Below are 21918 nucleotides of genomic sequence, written 5' to 3' on the forward strand. Positions count from 1 at the left end.
AAATGCTCAGAGCCACTAAAGAGAGATTCGGTAATCTGTGCTCATAATCTGTAAACAGAAATTGTTGTGACTACAGTTCTGCGTCTCTGATGATGATATAACCATTACTATTTTGAATAGTTGGTCTCAGTCCCTTTAAGAAACGCCGTTGCAGCGTCGCGCAAATGCGTCGTTTCTGTTTTCGCAGGTCTCGCGCGCGCTCAGCATCAGCATCAGCAGCAGCATCAGCATCAGCATCAGCATCAGCATCCGTCCATCAAACGACTCGGGCGAAATGACGCCGCGCGCAGGGCACCGCCAACATCCATGCACAAACTTCACTGGGATACTGCAAAGCAGCGTCGACGGAAGAAGAGCAGAGCGTGTAAGTGACATTCATCCCGGTTCACTCTTCTCTGTCATGAATTCTCTCGACTTACAGCTCTTTCATAAACTATATCAGGTGCTTAAAGGATTGGTGTAACCGTCTCTCAGCCTACTACGGTTTCTATACACTAGGCGTATTATGTAATATAGTTTTACGCTGAAGAAAGTCAACGACGCACTGTTGCAGCGCCGCGTTTCAGTCTCAGACCGGTGAAGAGTGTTCTGCTGATGTACGATACTGTTACATAAGACAGCTCGTGCCCTTTACTACACAGGGACGATTTACCTGCACCCTATGGGGGAGGTGACGTCATGGCCCGCTCCTGAAACCATGCAAGTTGTGCATCTAGGAAACTGTATCATTCTTGTAAACAAAAATGTAATCTTTATTTTTTATTTATTTAGTAATTTATTAAGCGACTTACAAATGAGGACAACAGAAGCAATCAATTGTAGTATTAAAACAACTAAAAACAGATCCAAAACTAAAAGCTAAAACTTTATAAATACTACCTATACACATTTGAAAAATAAAGAGATTAAATAAAAGTGACAAATGCATGCAACAAAATTTCAAAACTTAACATTTAAATGAAAAACAAAAAAATAAAGCTAAAAACAATTCAAAATATTAAAGAACAAAAGGTATGAGTATAATAATGATTCTAACATAACACTTAAGCCAAACACACATACATATATACTGTATATGTACATACACATTTATAAATTCAATATATATATATCATTTCATTTCAGTTTAGTTTCTTGAAGTATTAAAATAACTCAAATTAAATCAAACTAAAAACTTATACAGACAAATAATGAATTCAGACATAATGTAACTAAAATTAAAATAAATAACAAATACAAATAATACAAATCAAACGACAGTAGTTTATCAGTAATCCTAAAAAATAACACTGCCAAACTTACATGCTAAAAAACAACAACTTACTTACACATAGTAAGAAATGGTTATAAAAACTGAAACAGAAGTGAAACAAGTAGTAGGAAAGAGGAGAACTAAAAAGCGATACTTCTCCTTTGCCGGTGTCCTGCACGGTGGAGTCGCACGGTAGAGTCGATGGTCTTTACACTCTTCGGTCTTCACACGAGGAGGCCGTCACGCGACCGCTGCTGCGGTAAACTAAGCTTTTTTTATGCCCGTCTAACAACATACTAAATTAATTCAGCTGGACACACTTTCCTTATTTTCTTCGCAACAAATGGCCAAGCAAGCGCTGACACTGACGAGATTCGCGATACAGAACGAGACCAAACGCGATATCGTTGATCGTTTATTTGCTTGTTATATTGTAGTACAACCCTGTGAGGCAGACTTAACCAGACTTAACTTAAGATATGTCCCAGATATTTCAAATGTGAGGGCAAAAATAACTATCTATCTATCTATCTATCTGTCTGTCTGTCTGTCTGTCTGTCTGTCTGTCTGTCTATCTATCTATCTATCTATCTATCCTAGGCCTATCTAGCCATGGGCTTAGGGTCTCTGTAGAAAACGATGAGCTGTGAGGCAAGTGTTGTTGAATATGCTAATGTCAAATGAAAATAAAATCTGCTTTTAAAACGCTGGGTAGAAATCCAAAACTTGAAGAAGAAAAAAACTTTTGGCAGCATTAAAATATTTTAATTTTTTATAATATAAAGACCAGACCATTTTTAAAAATGGTTTCCATTTAATTGATTCAACTGAAGTATATGTCATAATGGAGATCTTTTAGTTTCATATAAAATGTTTTACATGGTTAGAAAAAAAAAAACATTTTAAAAATGCTGAAAATTAAATCAATGTTTATTTCTGACACTAATAATGCTGCTAGTGAGAATGCTTCTATTTTACATTTTTCAAATTTAATTTGTATTTCTGTTTACACAGCATATTGTCATCAAAACAATTTAAGTTCAAATGCAAATTGAACATGAATTTAGATTTGAGATGTTCTAAAGAACCTCTGACCGTCTGTACGATCAGCATCACAAATTTACTTTGATTAGACATCTAGAAATAGTGCAGAAATATTTCATATTTATATGACTATAGCATTTCGTGTAGGTTTATTTTTCAAAATGAAATGTCTGAAATGTCTTCTTCATTTCTAGGTTTAAATTCAGTTTTTACATTTCAGTGTAGTCTCAGACTCCAGTTGTATTTTGTATTTGTATTTACGTTTATTAATCTAGTAGACAGTTCAGTATCTAAAATTACAAAAAAGGGGAGCAACATGAACGGTTCATCCATAGTAACATAAGAAGTGCTGCAATACAGTTTGAGATTGTTCAGAGAAATGCAGACCAGAACAGTGATGAAAGTGAGCAATAGGGAGCGAATATGTGTCTTGAAAGTTGCAATGATTTTGACTGTTTGGGCCGGCTTTGGAACATATGGATTCCTAGTCTCAATCTGTATATAACACCAGCAACTGCAGATATAGTGTGTGTGTCTCTGTTCATGTGACTTGTGGCGCAGACCTTATGTGATGTCCTGAACTGAACCCTGCTGCCTGACAGATGCTCTCGGGGGCTAAATATACTAAGTCAACTCAAATGTCATACACTTTCTGCTTATTTGTTGCGGAAGTAATGTCAGGAAATGTTATTTTACATACTGAATGTTTATGAAATGTATTTATTTATTTTTTAATGATGACAGTGCAGACTCCTCAGCATATCAGAACTGGGTCATGCTAGAAAAAGCTTTTTTTTTTGGTCATTGTGCACATGATGAACAGAAATAAGCCCTTTTTTTTTAGAGATGTATTCTCAGCTCTAAACATAATCTTAACATTGTAAAACCGCTTCCAAAGAGGTCACTATCAACACCTTACAGACGACTGAGGACAGTTATGATTAATCAAATAATTCATCAAATGTGCATTATAAACTAGAAAAATATAAATCCCGGCCACACACTATACAAGTTTGCATAATAATAAAACAATATTTAAATGACAGTTGAGTCAGTTGACCCTCCTCAGGCTTACAAAACATTCAGAGTGCAAGCACATTTAAGAATGCATCTTAAGAGGGCAATCAGCTCTAGTAATAATCGCCATGCCTCCAATTACAAAATATGCATTAAAATAATGTAGAAGCACATGAATCAATAGTTAACACCAGCTTTGTCATGGCTGCCAGTGTTACGTCAGTCACACCCACACACACTTTTGTCACTCGTCACCATTTCATGCACTGGAGAGACAATGCATGTTTCTGTGAGTGTGTGAATAGCTCAGTTCAAAGTGTGAATGAATCCATCATCTGTGCTGTATGTGTGTGTGTGTGTGTGTGTGTGTGTGACTTTGTCTAGGTCATTTTGTTTATTGTTCTGAATGCTTGGTTTACATAAGCATTTATTTTCTTGTGAGTCACTTGGCATGCAGAATGAAATGCTCTCTGTTGGATTCTGTTCAGCATCTGTGGGAATCTAATATTGTCTGGCATGTGTCTTTTTGGATTTGGTATTTTAACGGGATGCAAGGGTACAGAGTCTCCAAAAAAACACTTGTGTTTGTGCCTATCAAATGGCCAACCAGCAACTTATACTCACTTATACTCACTCACCCTTGTGTTATTCTAAACTCTCATGACTTTCTTCTATGGAACACAAAAGGATTTTTACCAGAATCTTCACACTGTTCTTTTTCATACAGTAAGAGTGAATAAGATTATATTTTAAGAGCCATAGTCTCTTAAAATATAATCTGACCCTTTTGTGTTCTGTTAAAAAAGGTCCCTTTCCCTTTAAGTACCAAGAGATTAATATTGTGTCATTCAAATGTGTTTTTTTCCCCTGATTATGGTGTGTGTGTGTCTTAGAGAGATCTGTCCTGAGGAATCCTTGTCATTGTGCCGTTACAAGGTGTCAGTCCTCACCCATGTCCCACTCTGCAAGCCGAAAGCCATCTGCTGGTTCCCGCAGGTAATGCTCTCGTCCTCTTTTAAAGGGGTCATATGACGTTGCTAAAAATAACATTATTTTGTGTATTTGGTGTAATGAAATGTGTTTATGTGGTTTAAGGTTCAAAAAACACATTATTTTCCACATACTGTACATTATTGTTCCCTTTCAGTCAGTCACGTTCGACGTTACGTCAGTCGTGACTGACGAATTGGGATCTCGCCCGAGAGCCCAATCCCCTTCGAGTGTTAACTAAACAAGCCAATGACAGTTGGCGTGCGTGTTTCGTCACACGCACCCCGCCCCGCAGCGCGGGTATACAAGGAGAGCGCGTGCAAACGCACATCAGCTTTTCGCTTCGGAGCCGAGCCCTCTACAGGACGAATCTCCGCGAGTGTTCTAGAGAAACAGCTGGCGTTGGTGTGACGGCGTATCAGTGGGGGTTGCCATCCAGGCTGCTGAAACCTCGGCGAGCTGCAGCTTCCATTCTGCGGTCTCGCCGCGACCTCCCCTGGGCGCTTCAGATCAGCTTTTCGCTTCGGAGCCGAGCCTCTACAGGACGAATCTCCGCGAGTGTTTACTGGAAACAGCTGGCGTTGGTGTTACGGCGTGTCAGCGGGGGTTGCCATCCAGTGCTGCTACAAACCTCAGCGTGCTGCAGCTTCCATTCTGCGGTCTCGCTGCGACCTCCCCTGGGCGCTTCAGCGCTCTCTCTAAAAGAGTATTTTTTCCATTCTAAAAGAGCTTCACGAGCGACGGGCGTCTTTTTAAAGATGGCTTCCCGCTCGTGTGTTTCTGGATGCGGTCGTTTCCTGCCTCCTTCTGATGGTCATGATCGCTGCCTCTCGTGCCTGGGCTTACAGCACGCTGAAGCAGCGCTCATGGATGAGTCATGTTCTCAGTGCAAAAAAAGAAAAAAAAGAAGAAAAAAAAAGGGGACATGACCATCGCGACGTTGCGGCCTAGATACCTCCTCATTAAACGGGGGGGGTATCCCCCTTGCCATGCCCCGCTCTAGCTCCTCCGGTTCTCGGAGGGCTACTTCGGTTCATGGTCAGGGAGACCTGAGGGTTACGGTGAGAGCTTCCCCGTCGAGTACGTCTCCGCGGGCCTCTCATTCCTCAAGCATGGCGCACCACCTGGGGTTTTCGGACGAGTGTGCTGGGTCCTCGGACAGGGCGGGGTCCAGCATCTTGTGTGGATGGCTGACTCTGAACTTTTATAAAGAATATCTCTTTGGATTTGAGACTTTAGTCTTTGCAACTTTACAGATCTTCTTTATGCACCAAGAGCTTGTAATACTCCAAAGAGAAAGGAAAAATTTAAATCGCATCATATGACCCCTTTAACACACACAATCAAACACATGGAAAGTTTTCTAGCCTAATTATTATGATGTGGTATATTCATTCAGTGGCAGTAGTTTGAATTCCTTTAAAACACATCCAGTTTTCCAGTGTAAAAAGTTTCACTGTGACAGCCTGTTTGATATGGACGTCAGAGCTCACCTGTCACTGTCTGTGTCTGTGTGTGTGTGTGTGTGTCACAGAAGGCCTGCTGCCCCAAGCAGCACTCGACACTCGCATGGGGACTCGTCTGTCCGTAGCAGTTACTCAGCAGTGTCCTGCAAGTGCACAGAGAGCAATACTGCAGCACGCTCCAACCCAGCCACACCACGGTGAGCGACACACACACTCAAAGGCAGATTAGATTTGTCTTCCATCAGGGTCGTGTTCCAGATTTTGTATGGTGGCAAAAAGTACAGTGCAAAAATAGAATTAATGGAACTGACATGACACTATATCCATTTAAAAGTCTGGTTACTTGTGTCCTAATCGGATATTCAAAAGTTCTAAAATACGGAGATAATTATGTGTATTAGAATAGTTCACACAAAAATAAAGATCTCTTATTATTCTCACACTCCCATGTTATTCCAAACTTGTTTTTCTTTCTCTGTGGAACACAAAAGGAGGTATTTTGTAGAATGTATGGGCTGCTCTTTTCTATATGAAAGTGAATGGGGAGTAGGGCAAAAAAAAAGGGACAAAGAAAGACCATAAAAGTAGTTCGTAGTACTCACACATTATATTCCAAGTCTGCTTAAGTCATACAAATAGCTGTGATTCACTGAAAATCTAACCTTTCGCAGTTGCATTTGGCGTAATTTTATCTTTAATTTTTGTGAATGGTGTTATGTGCAAGTTGATGTCCATGTCAATGCTATTGCAAGTTGCATACTGTAGAGATGGAGATGCCCCAGTCTGTTAATTTGCCTGGTAAAAAAACTGACCACATGTTCAGGGTCGCTATATTGTCTTTGACAATAAAATTGTAGCCCTGACAGCTTCTCAAGAGTCCACTGCTGTGGAAGTTGGCAGTCACTCACACACGTAAAGCTATTTCAGCTTCAGTTAGTTCATTGATGATGCTTTTGCATTACATTCTTTTGTCAAGTACATGGACAAATCATGAAGTAATTGCTATTTTGTTATATCGTGATCACAAGAAAATGAAGCTGTGAGTGTGATCACAAGAGAACAAGAAAGAAAAAAAAAGCTAATGCATTGCCTCGTAGGGCTTCCGTAATTGTCTCTTCAGCAGAAATTTATAATCTGTTGATTTTTGTGCAAATGAGAAGGGTAAAGATCCTTATTGCATACATTTACACTTGTGAGTGTCGCACCAGTTGCCGAACCTAACAATTACACGTGGGCCTTATCAGGACTGTTAACTATATTCAAATTATGAGATTAATCACAATTAAATATGATTTATATCTCGCTCTCTGACCCAGACGGCAGGTAAAGTATGCAACCTGTAGTGAGAATTATGGGATCCGTCCGCCTGCTCCTGAGCAGTATCTCACCCCACTGCAGCAGAAGGAAGTGTGTATTCGTCACTTACGAGCTCGGCTGAAAGAAAAGGTGGAGAGGCTTCAGGACAGGTCAGTAATGCTTTTATCTCTCAACAACATGTCAGTGGAGTTTTATAGCTTATTGACATCCTGAGTATCATACATGTGGCTATATACAGTATATAGCAGAACCTACCCTGCATTTGAATATGCCTACAAATATAGTATTAAACATGATCATACTACACACATTCATACCATATAGAACACACTTTTTAATGGATGTCAAGCAAGTTTCAAATCAAATGTAGTATCTACTTAAAGGGGTCATATGATGATGCTAAAAAGAACATTATTTTGTGTATTTGGTGTAATGAAATGTGTTTATGCGGTTTAAGGTTCAAAAAACACATTATTTTCCACATACTGTACATTATTGTTTCTCTGAAATCGCATCATATGACCCCTTTAACAGTATGCGTTTTTCGGCAACAGCACTAGATTTATTTCTATGCCCATGTTTTTTTTTTTAATCATGGCAGAGACTCTGTGATCGGGGAGTTACGGATGCAGCTGACTCGGATGCAGGAGGATTGGATTGAGGAGGAATGTCATCGCATAGAGGCCCAGTTGGCCCTAAAAGAGGCCCGGAAGGAGATCCGGCAGCTTCAGCAGACTGTGGAAACTGTTAGGTCCAATCTGGGGGCCCATGAGGCAGATCAACAGAACTGTAAGTCTGAAGGTCTAGGTGTCGGAAGGATAGGCCCACGATTTGGAGCATCCAGGTCTTGTGGCTGCTCTCCGGCCCACACCATGAGTCGCAGCGCCACCTTCACCAGGCTGAGCAGTGACACGTCACCTGGTGCTACAGATCGCAACGGAAACGTACGTTCTGATCGCTACATTCCCGCCAACAGAGGGGCGATGACGTTACCAAGAGGGGACGGACGTACTCATCTACTTCTGGAAGCAGCTCTACTGTCTGAGCAAGTCCCTCACACAACGCTATGCTCCTCTTTGTCACGATCCTCCACCTGCGAGAGATTGTGCAGCGGAGAGACGGTGTTGCCCGTTAGCCGATCCTGCCATGCTGTTAACAACAACTGCAGCTGTGCTCCACATGCCTACCTCCCACACCACCATTTGTTTTTGCACCTCCCACAGGAGGAAGCACCACCTCCTCCTCCACCACCACCGCCAACAGCGCCTCCTAGTACATCGGAGGTCAGTGACAGGCCAGGGTACCGGTCACAGGCCTGCAGCCCCACCATAACCTGGATCTCCGAAGAGGGCGCAGGTGAGGAATTGAGCATCATCACTTCAGCAACTTGCGCGCCAGACGTTACTCTTGCTGAACCGCAGGTGTTTTCGCCATCCTCTGCAACTACTTCCCCTGCTCAGCTGTCTTACATCACAGAAACTTTGCCGCTAGACAGCACAGTTGAATTTACATCATCAACAATGCCGACAGTGTTGACGAAGCCACAGGTTCAACAACCTTGTCCCAGAGCGTCGCCACCGCCACAGGAAGCAGCGGCAGTAACGGTCAATGATGAAGATGGAGAATCAGCTCCCCCTCAGAGGAGCCACTGGAGCCGTTATTTCCTGATTGACCTCTTAGCGGTGACCGTTCCTGTAGTTCCCACACTGGCGTGGCTTTGCCGGGGGTCACGGAATGAAGGCATGCCAGTGTACAACATGGGCTCCCTGTTGCGTGGCTGCTGTGCCGTTGCTCTGCACTCTCTAAGACGTGGCCGCAGTCCCTCAGGAACAGGAAGAGCTAAACCTATCTGATAACTTTAGCATTACCGCACCATCAAAAACTTTTAACTGGATCTTGAGTGGACTCTTTGTCCTTGATCTCCCAGTTTGTGATTTTTATTGATTTATTTTTGAACCAAGGAGGTCTAAATCCATCACACCAATGCTTGTTTGGGACAAAGATTGAGGGAATGTGGCTCTAATTTGCAGACACAAGTTTTAAGGCTGTTTCTCATTTCCACCATTTGTTTTTCTTTTCCTTCTGGTTCTCTTATCTGCTTTATTTCCTCTCATTCCTGGCTGAAACTCAGCAGACAGTACACAGTCAAAAGTAGCTGCAAACACGAGTCCTTGCTGAGCAGAGAAGTCACAAATGTACAGAAGTTTAGGCCTTAAGATTAAAAAAATAAAATAATTAAATGCCTTGAAATATCATTCTTACGTAAACTGTTCTACTGAACTGAATTCATTCTGTTCTCGTTTCTCGAGTGAAGCCTGTTCTCAAAAAAACTTTGCATGTAAATTTTGCAGGTAGGTTACATAGACATTGGTGTGAATTGATCATGAGAAGAGGAGATTTCAGGTCCATAGCGCACACAAATTAGTGGGGCTAGACTTTGAAATTTTAAACCTTTACATACCTGTTACTAAGCAACCATTGTGCCAATCCATCTAATTTCATAAGAAACAGAATTTCTCACAATGTAGACAAAATTGTTTAAAAGGGAAAATACTATTAAATGGTAACTGTGCAAGAAGCAATAGGCATCCAGCAACTTTGCTGTTTGGATCTCCAAAAAACATGCATAACTCATTAGATATTAAAACGTTGATCCTATAACATGAAAACGTCTTTACTAATGTGGAGTGTTTTACGGATTACTATTCTGATGTCATTCTAGAATTTTCTACTCAAGTTGTGTCAATTGTTTTATCGGTTACGCAACTGTGTATTCTTAATATGAGCAAAAAGAAACTGCTTTACTGTGCTTCATTTGCTTATTTAATTATTTGAATTGTAGAAAATAGTGTTCAAATGCCAGATTTCACTGATAAAGCAATGGAAGGTGATGGCCTAAAATAACTTTATTAATCTGTCCTTTGGGTGGTAAGATTTTTCAGTTCTTTTAAACTCCATCTCAGGTGGAACTCAGGTGAATAGTACTAGAGAGGATGGAAACCCATGTCAAAACATTCATTCATTAGAAAAACAACGGTTTATAAATAGAACAGTAATTGTGAAGATGTATATTTACTGTCATAATAGGCTTGTTTTTAATCCCAAGATAACACACCACTTCAGAAAACAAATGGGTCTTTAAAGGTTGCATGCATCCAGATTTCAGAAAACTCTATTAGGAAAATACTAGCAATTGATTCATGGATTTGTAAAGCAAAGTCTTTTGTTACTTTGAAGTAGCACAAAAGAACAAAACTCTGTAATCATGGTATTCCAGTAGGTTATTTTAAGGGCTTAAAATGCATGTTAGCACAATAATTCCTAGTAGTTAGCTTTATCAGGAAACTTAAAGATTCTGTTTCAAATAGACATTTACATAAAGAACGCATCCTGACTTGCAGAGCCTCATTACAAAATGACTGTGTATTTAGACAAAGCCCATCAACACAACCCTAATTGTAAATTTGGATTGTTTGGTTCAATTGCCCTTTGAAAATAAAAATGTTTTGTTAAAATGACAAAGCTTCTGTTGTGCTAATGACTTTTTCTTTTACTTACACTGTGTCCTAGTCGGTCCTCACTTAAAGCAAAACGCTGTGACATGACAGGCAATCAAAACAAAATTGATGTTTAATATTCAGTTGTGCAGAGTGGGATTTCAACCAATGAGATTTCAATGTGGGTGGGGCTACCCAGCACAATATGAAATAGGGACCCACTATCATCTGACATGATTATAAGAACGCACATGTAAACAAACCATTCCAGTTTCCCCAATCAACACATCAGAAACCAGCTTGATCTTTTTATAAACAATTTATTTTCAAGTAGTTTTTGCTTTATACTTAACCAGATTTCCCCACCAGAGTACTTGTTACCAGCTCAGCCACAACCCTGTTGCTGTGATCGCGTTTACAACAGAAATCAAATATAAAACGAGAGAAGGAAAGGGGAAAAAAAGAAACCGGTGTCTTAGTGAACATCCAATAATGGAGAGTATACCAGTGATTATGTCAAGCAGAAAAGAAATAAAAGGCAACAAAATATACAAATGCAAAACAGAGCTATCGCTATTAACACTAGCCCCTTTTGAGGATCACATGCATGGAGCAATGTTCCTTAAAAAGGTTGACCTGGAAGAAAACAAAGAGAGAGGTTTATTAAACAACTAAACAGTGTTCCTCAAAGGCCATACATACGATTACGAGGGTTTAATCTAAGAGCCTGTTAAATAAACTCTACAGGACGTTTAAGACCAAGACTACAATAATATCCTTTAAAGATTAACGTTTAGTTATTAAAGTGATCATGCAACTGGAGGAACTATATACACAATGATAAAAAAATATCTTCTTAGGTGACATGCAGTCATAAAATGTATTAAATACCAAGTAACAACAACAAATGAACTCAAAAGAGAAATGTGGAAAACTTTGCACCTACCCTGAAAGAATGAATAGGGAATAACCTGAGTCCAACTGTGGGGACTTTACTCCAAGCCAATCAGCTCCACATCAAATATGAGGGTTGCGTTGGGAGGAATGATGCCCGGGTGCCCCTTGCTCCCGTAAGCGAAGTCCGGAGTGCAAGTCAGCTTGGCACGCTGCCCCACACTCATCTGTCACAAGGGGGAGAGGTCATTTGGCCAAATTAAGTCCAGTAAGAAACAATGAATGGAGGTTAAAAGAAGTGACACTGCTATGGTTATCAAAACCACAATAGACAGTAGAGGTCGACCGATGTATCGGTTTTGCCGATTAATCTGCACCGATAGTTGATTGCTGGAACTATCGGTTATCGACAAATCCATGCCGATAGTTTTCCGGGTTGCGTCTGTTGCTGGAGCGGCTGAGAAGGGTCTGCTGTCATTACACAGTGCGAGAGCGCCCTCTAGTGGTTGAAATCACTGACAGCACGTGCTATTTGTTTAGACACGTGATACTGCACGAAACTTCAGACGCGGATTTAAATGCAGCCGACAGAAAATCCTGCCGCGCCACAGAGTGCCATTCACATAGTTTTCCTTTAAATTACATTATATTAGTCCCGAATCGTTGTTAATGTACATAATGAATTGTGTATTGTGCATTTTCAGCAAAACGTTTGTCTTTCTGTGGCTCTAATAAAGTCTGTGTGCTTCATTTATAGAGCTATAATATAGCTCGCGCTTTCTCTTTCCGTTTGCTGTTTTTTTAAACACCGAACTTCAAACTCATCTATGCCTCATTGTTCATTCTTGAAGTAAACTTGTGTCCGTTTGGTGATTAAATAAACTGTTTTAGACCGCTGCTCGAGTTGAACGCGACGCGTCTGAAGTGTGTGTGATACCGGTGAGTTCTCCTAGACTCAGCCCTGCGCTTTTATTTTGATTAGATAATCATCAAGTGTTCAAGAATAGAAGCAGTTAAAGTCTGCGAGTATACATACAATATCCATATGTATATAATTTTAATGCTATGGCCTTTGTGTATATATTTAAAGATGTGCATCTTTAAGCATGACTGTTGAAATGAAATGGTAACACTTTAAAATAAGAGTCCATTTGTAACATTAAGATTAATGAAAGCTGTGTAAGTATTGTTCCTTGTTAGAGTGTTCATTTCAACATTTACTATTACTATTATTATTTTTACTACTACTAGCACCATTTTAGTTTTTGTTCAGTATCAATTTTAAAACTATCGGTTAATTTAATCGGTATCGGCCAGTGTGGTCCAACTTGGCTATCGGTATCGGCAAAATCCACTATCGGTCGACCTCTAATAGACAGCTTGTGTGTACTTGTCTGTTGAAGCAAAAGGGGAAATTTTCCAATTAGGCCGAGACCTACTTTATGAACAAGGTGTGCCATTAGATTTATATTGCAAATCAAACCCATTTTTCAAATTACCTGGGCTACTCCTTCATCCCAACCACGGATGACTTCTTGTTTGCCAATTTTGAATTTGAAAGGCTTTCCCCGGTCCCTGGAGGAGTCGAACTTGCGTCCATCTGTCAGAGAGCCTGAGAAAAACAGGAATGAACACAGATATGAGTGACGCTGCGTCAGCCTGCGCACGCACGATTACACATTACTAAGAAACGCTTACTACGGATTGGTTTCATCTTTCATTCATTTGGACTGTACAGCAACTATTAAAATAGCCTAACATTGCTGCAGATCACAATAACTTGGATTCATCAAAACAGTTTTGGTTTGAAAGCATAATGACCTTTTGAATGGAAATATTTGCCGGATGTTCGAATCAAAAGGGTTTCGACAATCATGGGCACGTTCAGACCAAAGCATTTTGAAAATCACACCCACGGAGGATTCGAATTGCAGAACGTTCGAATCTAAAGTATCATACGCGCGGTAAAAACGTTCGAATATGATGTTCAGACGCGTCTAGAATCTCCCAAAAACGTCTAACGTTAGTTTGGCGAGGCTTCCCGCTATATTTTTTTAACTCATCATTAACGACAGCAATATGTCCACAAGAACAGGCCACAGTTTCCAAATCATATGGTGTTAGACGCATTTATCGGTCGTGGATATAAGTAAAGATCAATGTAGCAGCAAATATTAAGGCTTGTTAAAATCTTAACGATTGACAGCCTTGATGAGCCGATCGCGGACGCGAAAGTGTCTATTGTGTCAGTGCGGCTAATCAGCTAATGCTAGCTAACACCCTTCACGCGATTCATCAACACGGTCACTTCTCAAACTTACCCACGTAGTGCACGACACAGGTCTGTCCTTTTTTGGGGAAAGTACTTCCTGAAATCCAAAACAAGAGGAGAAGATGTTAAAAATGCAAGGCAAATCCTGTGGGAAGAGGTTAGTGTTTAGCTAACAGGCTAACGCCCGTGATGCCCAAAACAGGCAAAATGATTTAAAACGCGTCTTATTTTGATAGAAGAATTGTGGCTTGGGAATTGTCGATGTGATCCCATTTGTGATGCGATTTACCGTCTCCAGGAGTAATGGTTTCAACCTCGACTCCCATCCTGGCTGCTTGTTTCGACTCCTGAAGCTCAGCACACAGTAACTCAGTAGCTGTGATTGAGGGCAGAAAGCCCGCTCCGCGCCGCCAGCGGACAGACGCCGAACAGCTCCATCAGCCACACACCGCCATATACAGTATACTAACCACGGTTTCAACTCGAATCCCATTTAGTACTCTAACTTGATATTAGCCGCCACTGTCATGAAGTATTTGTAACTCTGATCATTGTATGATTACTTTAATGCATCTGTTTATGTTTGCACTGCACACCATCTTTTGCACTGTGATAATCATCTACCAATTCTATCGCCATCACAACCAGATCATCTTTTCTAGACTATATTGTTGGTTATTTGCAGTGCCTGATCTTAAAAACACTTTAACATAGATTATATAATACTGAATCTAATCTAATATATAAACCATTAAGGGCATGTAAACGTAAAGGTACATAACATTATATGAAATCGATACAGCAGCATCTTATGACTCACACCCTTGGTTTACATCAGTGGAATTAAATTCAAATAAATGTACAGCTGGACACTGGCACTAAGCAGTTTTTCCCTTAGAATTAATAATAAAATATTATAATTAAATAATAGAATAAAACATTTAATAATTGAATAATTTTAATGAGGCTTTGTTATGGAGGACAGTTGTATGACCCTAACATTTCTGACTTTCCCCCCTAAAAGTGTGTTTCTATAAATTGCATTTTAAGTGTATTTTGAAGACATTAATAGATCCAGACAAAAGAAATGGCATCATTTCATTGACCCATCTCCCATTTAATACTCTCTCCCTAAGCAATGATGCTCGCGTTAGCAAATACCACTAAATATATGACCTCTCTGTTTGGGTAAAATGAATGGCTGAAAGTAATTTAATTGACAACGTAATAAAACAAGTGCACAATTTCCCTACCAAAAGTGATGGCAATGTCCTGCATAAAACTGATGGATCGCCAAGTGCTAAACTCTTCATGGTGAGGAATGCTGGCCTGATTAGCAGAGATGAACAGCGTGAAGTGGACAGATCTAAGTCTTACTGTTACTCACCAAGGTAACAAGAGCAGTGCCGCTAAACTAGATCCAGCCAAAGCACACATGACCATGTACACTGGAAAGTTCTCTGGCATGGAAACTAGGACCACCAGAGCTGGTATGAGGAGCTATGGAGAAACACAGGCAAATTACATATCGATTGCCATAAAAAAAGTTAAGTTGTTTTACGGTGGGAACAAAATTAATAGCTCAAGTTTGTGTGAATCTACAACCTTCCAGCTACTAACCCAGATCTTTAACCACTTGGGTACATCACCAGAATTACTATGCATGGTCTCTCCCCCATCACCATTTAACAGAGAGAACTTACAGGTAGACCTACAAAAAGTGCTGTTTTCTTGCCCAGCCTCACCTGCGTCATCTGCCACACTGGCACTGATATAGTAGCAGACACATGTACGCACATTAGGACATCCATTGAATTAAAAATCTCATAAACCATGCTAAAGCATCTTTCCATTAGTGGAACCGATTCTGGTTTTGGCAAAATAAAGATTATAATGGCAATTATAAAAAAAATAATTCTAGTCCTGGATGCTGATTGGTCAATACAGTGTTCAAGTGGTGCGAAAATACACTATATAGCAGAGGTTCTCAACTCTGGGCCTGGAGGATCCAATTTCCTACAGAGTTCAGCTCCAACCTTGATCAAACTCACCTGCCTGTGACTTTCTAGCAATCCTGAAGACTTTGATTAGCTTGTTCAGGTGTGTTTGATTAGGGTTGGAGCTGAACTCTGCAGGAAAGTGGACCTCGAGGGCCAGAGTTGAGGACACCTGCTATATAGTAACACTTGTGACACAATAACTAACATATGTGTTACTGTGCAGTGTTGTTTTGAGTTTAATTATAAAACTACCTACCACATTTGTATATCTAGACTTACCAGCATAGCTAACATGAGATACTGTAACTGAGCTCCTAAACCAGCAACATGAGTGCAAAACAGTGTGAAGTTCCCCAAAGACATCTGGAAATGAACCCAAAAATGTTCAGCAAGCACTAATGGAGCACTCTCATATAAAAATTGAAGTTATTTGCTGTATTAGTCCATAGCTTCCAAATAACCATAATCGAAATTATGAAACCACCTTTTTATACATTATAGAAGATAGGGTTTTAATTTTTATCACTTACAGTTGCTTGTCAACATAGTGTTTTTGTTCTAGTGCTAATTTTACATGTACTTTAGCAGAGATGCGACCTGAAAAGCTACAGTGGAGAAGAGGAAGCCGAGGACCAGACGTTGGTATGACACATGCTTCTTCACAGCATTCAGGTATGTAGTGTGCATGTGACTCTGACCACTGAGAGGCCCTACAGGAGCCAGAGAGAGAAACAACAATACATCTGTACAAAGCCATGACATTTGACACTGAACTGGTGAAGAGTTTAAGAGCCAGTTTGATGAGATTTTATTTGTAAGCAATGAATTCACTATAGTATTGGTTCACTGCCTGATAAACAAAATGTAGCCTACTATAAAGTTATTATTGTAGTGTTGTTAAAAGTCCTCAACAAACCCTCATGCTCAACAATATATTCAGGGAATCTGACAAAACTAAACAAAAAACCTAAAATGGGAAAAAATTGATGTTTTCATAAACAATCACTTCACTACAGTTCAAACCCATATTGTTAAATATTGTTAAGAGTCCTCAATAAACCCTAATGCTGAATTATATATTAATGGAATCTGGCAAAACAAAACAAAAAAAGTTTTTATTCATAATCAATTCACTACAGCTCAAAGCCGTATAGTTGTTGAATATTGTTAAGAGTCTTCAATAAAGTCTCATGTTCAGTGATATATTTATGGAATCTAGCAAAACAAAACTGTTCACTACAGTTCAAGCCCAGCTTTTTTCACTGATAAACATGTCCAAAATGTAGCCTGTAATAAAGTTATCATTTAATGTTGTTATAAAGCCTCATGCTCAATAATATACTCGAGGAATCTGGCCAAAAAAACAAAACAAAACACTTTTTATTCATAAACAATTCAAGCCCATAATGTTTCACTGATAAACATGCCTAAAATGTAACCTACCATGTTGTTAAGAGCTCAATAATATGAATCTGGCAGAGCAAAAACAAAACAAAAATTAAGATTTTATTTGTAAACAGTGAATTCACTACAGTTCAAAGCAATATTGTTGTTAAATGTTGTTAAAAGTCAGGGAATCTGGCAAAACAAAACAAACAAAAAAACAAAACAAAATTAAGATTTTATTTGTAAACAGTGAATTCACTACAGTTCAAAGCAATATTGTTGTTAAATGTTGTTAAAAGTCAGGGAATCTGGCAAAACAAAACAAACAAAAAAACAAAACAAAATTAAGATTTTATTTGTAAACAGTGAATTCACTACAGTTCAAAGCAATATTGTTGTTAAATGTTGTTAAAAGTCAGGGAATCTGGCAAAACAAAACAAACAAAAAAACAAAACAAAATTAAGATTTTATTTGTAAACAGTGAATTCACTACAGTTCAAAGCAATATTGTTGTTAAATGTTGTTAAAAGTCAGGGAATCTGGCAAAACAAAACAAACAAAAAAACAAAACAAAATTAAGATTTTATTTGTAAACAGTGAATTCACTACAGTTCAAACCCGTATTGTTTCGCTGATGAACATGTGCAAAAAGTAGCCTAATATAAAGTTATTATTAAATGTTATTAAGAGTCTTCAACAAACCTGCATGCTCAATAATATATTCAGGGAATCTGACAACACAAAACATTTTTGGAATCAAAAAAAAAAAAAAAAGATTTTATTTGTAAACAGTGAATTTGCTACAGTTACATATTGTCTCGCTGATGAACATGTGCAAAATGTAGCCTACTATAAAATTATTATTAAGAGTCGTCAACAAACCCGCATGCTCAATAATATATTCAGGGAATCTGACAACACAAAACATTTTTGGAATTGACTCTTATTTGTGCAAAACTGTACACCGCACCTCTTTGCTCTTTGACCCCCAGGAACAGCACCATACAGCAAACAAAGAAGAGAGCGACAATGACCAGTGCTGATATCATAAAGGCCGTTCTCTGATAGGAAACACAGACATATACGTACAGTAAGTTATATGTAAACAGTCTTAGATCGCAAATTACAGGGGTTTTAGTAGACCTCCCTAAAGAAAGTGTGAGGGGTCTACAGTATACTATACAGTCTACATACATATAAGGAATTTTTCCACCGTGTTTCCAAACAGTGATTTAGCTAGATTACAAGAGTTAAAAGTTGGATTACATGTCAGACAGAATGTGTAATTTCACACCATAGACTAACTGTCCCTGAGGCGCCAAAACAATCTGCAGATTACCCATAGAAACTGCTTTAAAAAGATTGATAGTAATTGTATAATTGACAGAACCAAAATTACACCCTAAGGTTAAATACTTTATGGCTTTGTTCAGATTGAGCAGTATTACAAGTAATGCTTTCCTCAGCGAACGCCAGTAATTATAAATAGTAAAATGCCTGAGTAACATCAGAAGAGTTGCACTACACAGTATTTTACAGTGTGATGTTGGTGTGTAGGTGTTATCGTGTTACAGTTTCGTGCAGCGCAGCGCTGTGTGGGAGATCCGGTGTTTGGTCCACGTTCAGACAGGCTTGATCTCTGTCTTTGTTATACACCCACAGCACCTGACCCTGAATCACAGCCGCCATCAGCATAGCAAACGCCTCCACACTCATCCCTGTGAGACAGATGTGCATGCAATCACACAGCATCTGAGAACACCAGCTACTGCTCAGAGAAATACCATCACACACATCCTGACTGGAATTAGTTCTGGGGTTTTTTCAGTCTTGGAGGTGTAATAATAGGTTATAATGGCTCTGTTGCAAAACCTAGTGAGCTATCTACTGCCTAAATGGGCAGCTGTTTTATAAGGCAGCATTCTACCCAAAATGTAACTTTGCAAGTGACTGATTTATAACAATCTATGTAGATGGCAACCTTTGCCCCACACAAGCCTGGTGTAAACGACTGAGTGCTGCATAGGGCATCAGTTCTCTCTGATACAGTGTGTTTAATATGAATAATGAAGCGAGCTGCATTGTTTAACAGGTGATCTTTTGGGTATATATCATTCAAATGTTTGGAGTCGTGAAATTTTTATTGTTTTTGAAAGAAGTCTCTTATGCTCAACAAGGTTGCATTTATTTCATTTCAAATACAGTATAAAGTAATATTGTGAAATATTTTAATATTTTATTTAATAACTGTTTTTAATTTAATACATTTTAAAAATGTTAAATGTAAATGTTTTTTGCTGTGATGCAAGGCTGAATTTTCAGCATCATTACTCCAGTCTTCTGTGTCACATGATCCTTTTGAAGGTCGGGAGGGGGTTCAGCTTCCTGACAGCCTGATGGATGAAGCTGTCCTTCAGTCTGCTGGTCCTGGCCTGGAGACTCCGCAGTCTCCTCCCTGATGGCAGCAGACTAAAGAAGCTGTGTGTCGGGTGGGTGGGATCACCTGCAATGCAGAGGGCTTTGCGTGTGAGACGGGTGTTGTAAATGTCCTGGAGGGAGGGGAGAGAGGCACCAACGATCTTCTCAGCTGCTCTCACTATGCGCTGAAGTGTCTTGCGGCAGGACGCGTTGCAGGCACCATACCACACAGTGATGCAGCTCGTCAGAATGCTCTCGATGGTGCCTCTGTAGAAGGTGCACATGATGGGGGCCGGGGCTCTGGCTCTTCTTAGTTTGCGGAGGAAGTAGAGAAAGAATGCTTTCATTCTTTGCTGAATGAAAGCATGAATTTCTTTAAAAAAGAAACCTTACTGCCACCAAACTTTTGAAAGATAGTGTTTATTTTAGTATTTGCATTACAGTATCATATAACAATTTGATCAAAGGTAATATGAGATGTAATAAGCTAACAGACTAACATGCTAGCAGTATGCCGAGTAAATAATAATAAGAAATTCATATTCGATAGCTTTTTATATTTACAATCAGGCACTAGATAGAGAACCTATTTAAAGACTTTTCGACCGATGTAATCCAGTTTGTTCATGACACTGGCTTAGGAGACTTAACAGTTGTTTCCGACTGAGCAGTGTTCTTTTAGTATCATTATATACAATTATAGTATTTTGAATTAGCTCTTATTTTTATATTGTCAGTTTAATTTAAGTTTTAATAAATTTATGTGTTTGACATTTTTATTATTGACATTTTAAAAATCAGTTTAGCTTTTTTATTTCAGTGTTTAGTTTTAGTGATTTTAGTACATCAAATTATACTTATTTCAGTTAGTTGGCAATGCATCTAATTTTCGTAAAGTAGTTACGTTTATGTTAAACCTTTTCATCTTATATTTATATTTTATTTGATTTCAGCTTTATTTAAATTAATGAAAAAAAAATGTTATAAATAAAAATGCATAGCACAAACAAACATCGGCTAAAATAGCAAAAAAAACTCTTAAAGTTGTTCCAAACCTGTATGAATTTCTTGAATTCTTCCGTGGAACACATAAGGTGAATATTTGAAGCATGTTCTGACTCTTTCCCATATTATTTCCTCAGAATTCCTCCTTTTGTGTTCCATGAAAAAAACGTCAGGTTTGAAACAAGGTGGTTCTGAGAAAATGATGACAGAATTTGAATATTTGAGAGCTGACGATTGAAGTGTTCTCACTGTAAGCTGTGGCAGAGTCTCTGTCTTGTTGACCTCCTCCCAGAAACATGTTGAGGGATGTATAGGGAACACTGTAGCACTGCAGGGAGCAGAACGTTCACTTTGAAAGACATGTGGGGGAAGCTGTGTGATGTAACTGTCATTTGACCTCAATAATGAACACTAGAGTGCCGCTAAAGGAAGCCAGCTAATTTTGCTATTACATAAAAAGCATCACATGGTAGAAGGACTGGGCATATGTTAGTGATTGAGAGAATAAGGAAGGAAGTCATACACTCATGAAGGTCTCAAAAAGACAGCTGATGGTTAGGTACCAGGCCACACTGAATGCTGAACTCATGGCATTGTGGGGTATGAACCAAAGGAAGATGGAAGCGAGAATGGCCAATGGCATTGACTACACAGCCCTGAGACAGGAACAACCAGATGAGTCATGTCAAGCAGCATAAAGCGGCCTGAACTACTTTTATGATTTCTTGCAAGTGTTGGAAACTTAGAACATGCACTTTAGAACCATTCCATTCTCCACACTTTAATAGAATAGAATGTGTTATTTTCAGCTTAATGTCTATGAACATACTGTCTATCGCAATATTGTTATATTACGACTAATTATTTAGAATAATTATGACTCGTACATCAGTGTGTGAAAACAAACAGGAAATGCGCTTACAGTAATACACTTACAGTGCAGAGGCCAGATGGTTTAAAAGCATAAATGGCAAGCTTGTATTTTTTTTTGGCAATTTGTAAATGGACTCTTTTCACATTTCGAATGCAAGTAAAGTATAACAGGGTAAACTTTTATAAAGATGAATGGGAGATTGTAGCGATTACTTTTGCATCCTTATTTGCTCCATCATAAAAAAAAGACCCCAAAAAAAATCACCTTTGCATTTCCATTACTTTCCAAAATAGAAAACAAATACTGTATAATGGAAGTCAGAAGAGATATTTACAGTCACTACAGTGTAATTTAATGCCAAGGTAATATAGCACATTAAATAGTGTTTACATTTAAATATATATATATATATATATATATATATACTACCGTTCAAAAGTTTGGGATCAGTAAGATTTTTCATATTTTTTACTGAAGTTTCTTGT

At 39.0% G+C, this 21918-nt stretch overlaps 2 protein-coding genes and 1 pseudogene across 2 annotated transcripts; 1 reads left to right on the forward strand and 2 right to left on the reverse strand.

Moving 5' to 3' along the window:
* Positions 1-217: 217 nt before the first annotated feature.
* Positions 218-9750, forward strand: snpha (syntaphilin a). Its single transcript, XM_016473719.1, has 5 exons — positions 218-364; positions 4207-4309; positions 5838-5966; positions 7086-7235; positions 7688-9750. Exons 2-5 carry the CDS (start codon positions 4266-4268, stop codon positions 8937-8939), a joined length of 1575 nt encoding a protein of 524 aa, XP_016329205.1. The 5' UTR covers positions 218-364; positions 4207-4265; the 3' UTR covers positions 8940-9750.
* A 1136-nt stretch (positions 9751-10886) lies between these two features.
* Positions 10887-14189, reverse strand: LOC107678446 (peptidyl-prolyl cis-trans isomerase FKBP1A-like). The gene is made up of 5 exons (XM_016473720.1): positions 14039-14189; positions 13799-13846; positions 12977-13089; positions 11530-11704; positions 10887-11219 (listed from the first exon to the last, which is right to left on the reverse strand). The coding sequence occupies exons 1-4, from the start codon at positions 14073-14075 to the stop codon at positions 11576-11578; spliced, it is 327 nt and encodes a 108-aa protein (XP_016329206.1). The 5' UTR covers positions 14076-14189; the 3' UTR covers positions 10887-11219; positions 11530-11575.
* A 943-nt stretch (positions 14190-15132) lies between these two features.
* LOC107678368 (sodium-dependent lysophosphatidylcholine symporter 1-B-like) overlaps positions 15133-21918 on the reverse strand; it is an 8817-nt pseudogene continuing 2031 nt past the window's right edge.

This window comes from Sinocyclocheilus anshuiensis, unplaced genomic scaffold (genome assembly GCF_001515605.1).
Source record: "Sinocyclocheilus anshuiensis isolate Anshui unplaced genomic scaffold, SAMN03320099.WGS_v1.1 scaffold112, whole genome shotgun sequence".
Lineage (NCBI taxonomy): Eukaryota > Metazoa > Chordata > Actinopteri > Cypriniformes > Cyprinidae > Sinocyclocheilus > Sinocyclocheilus anshuiensis.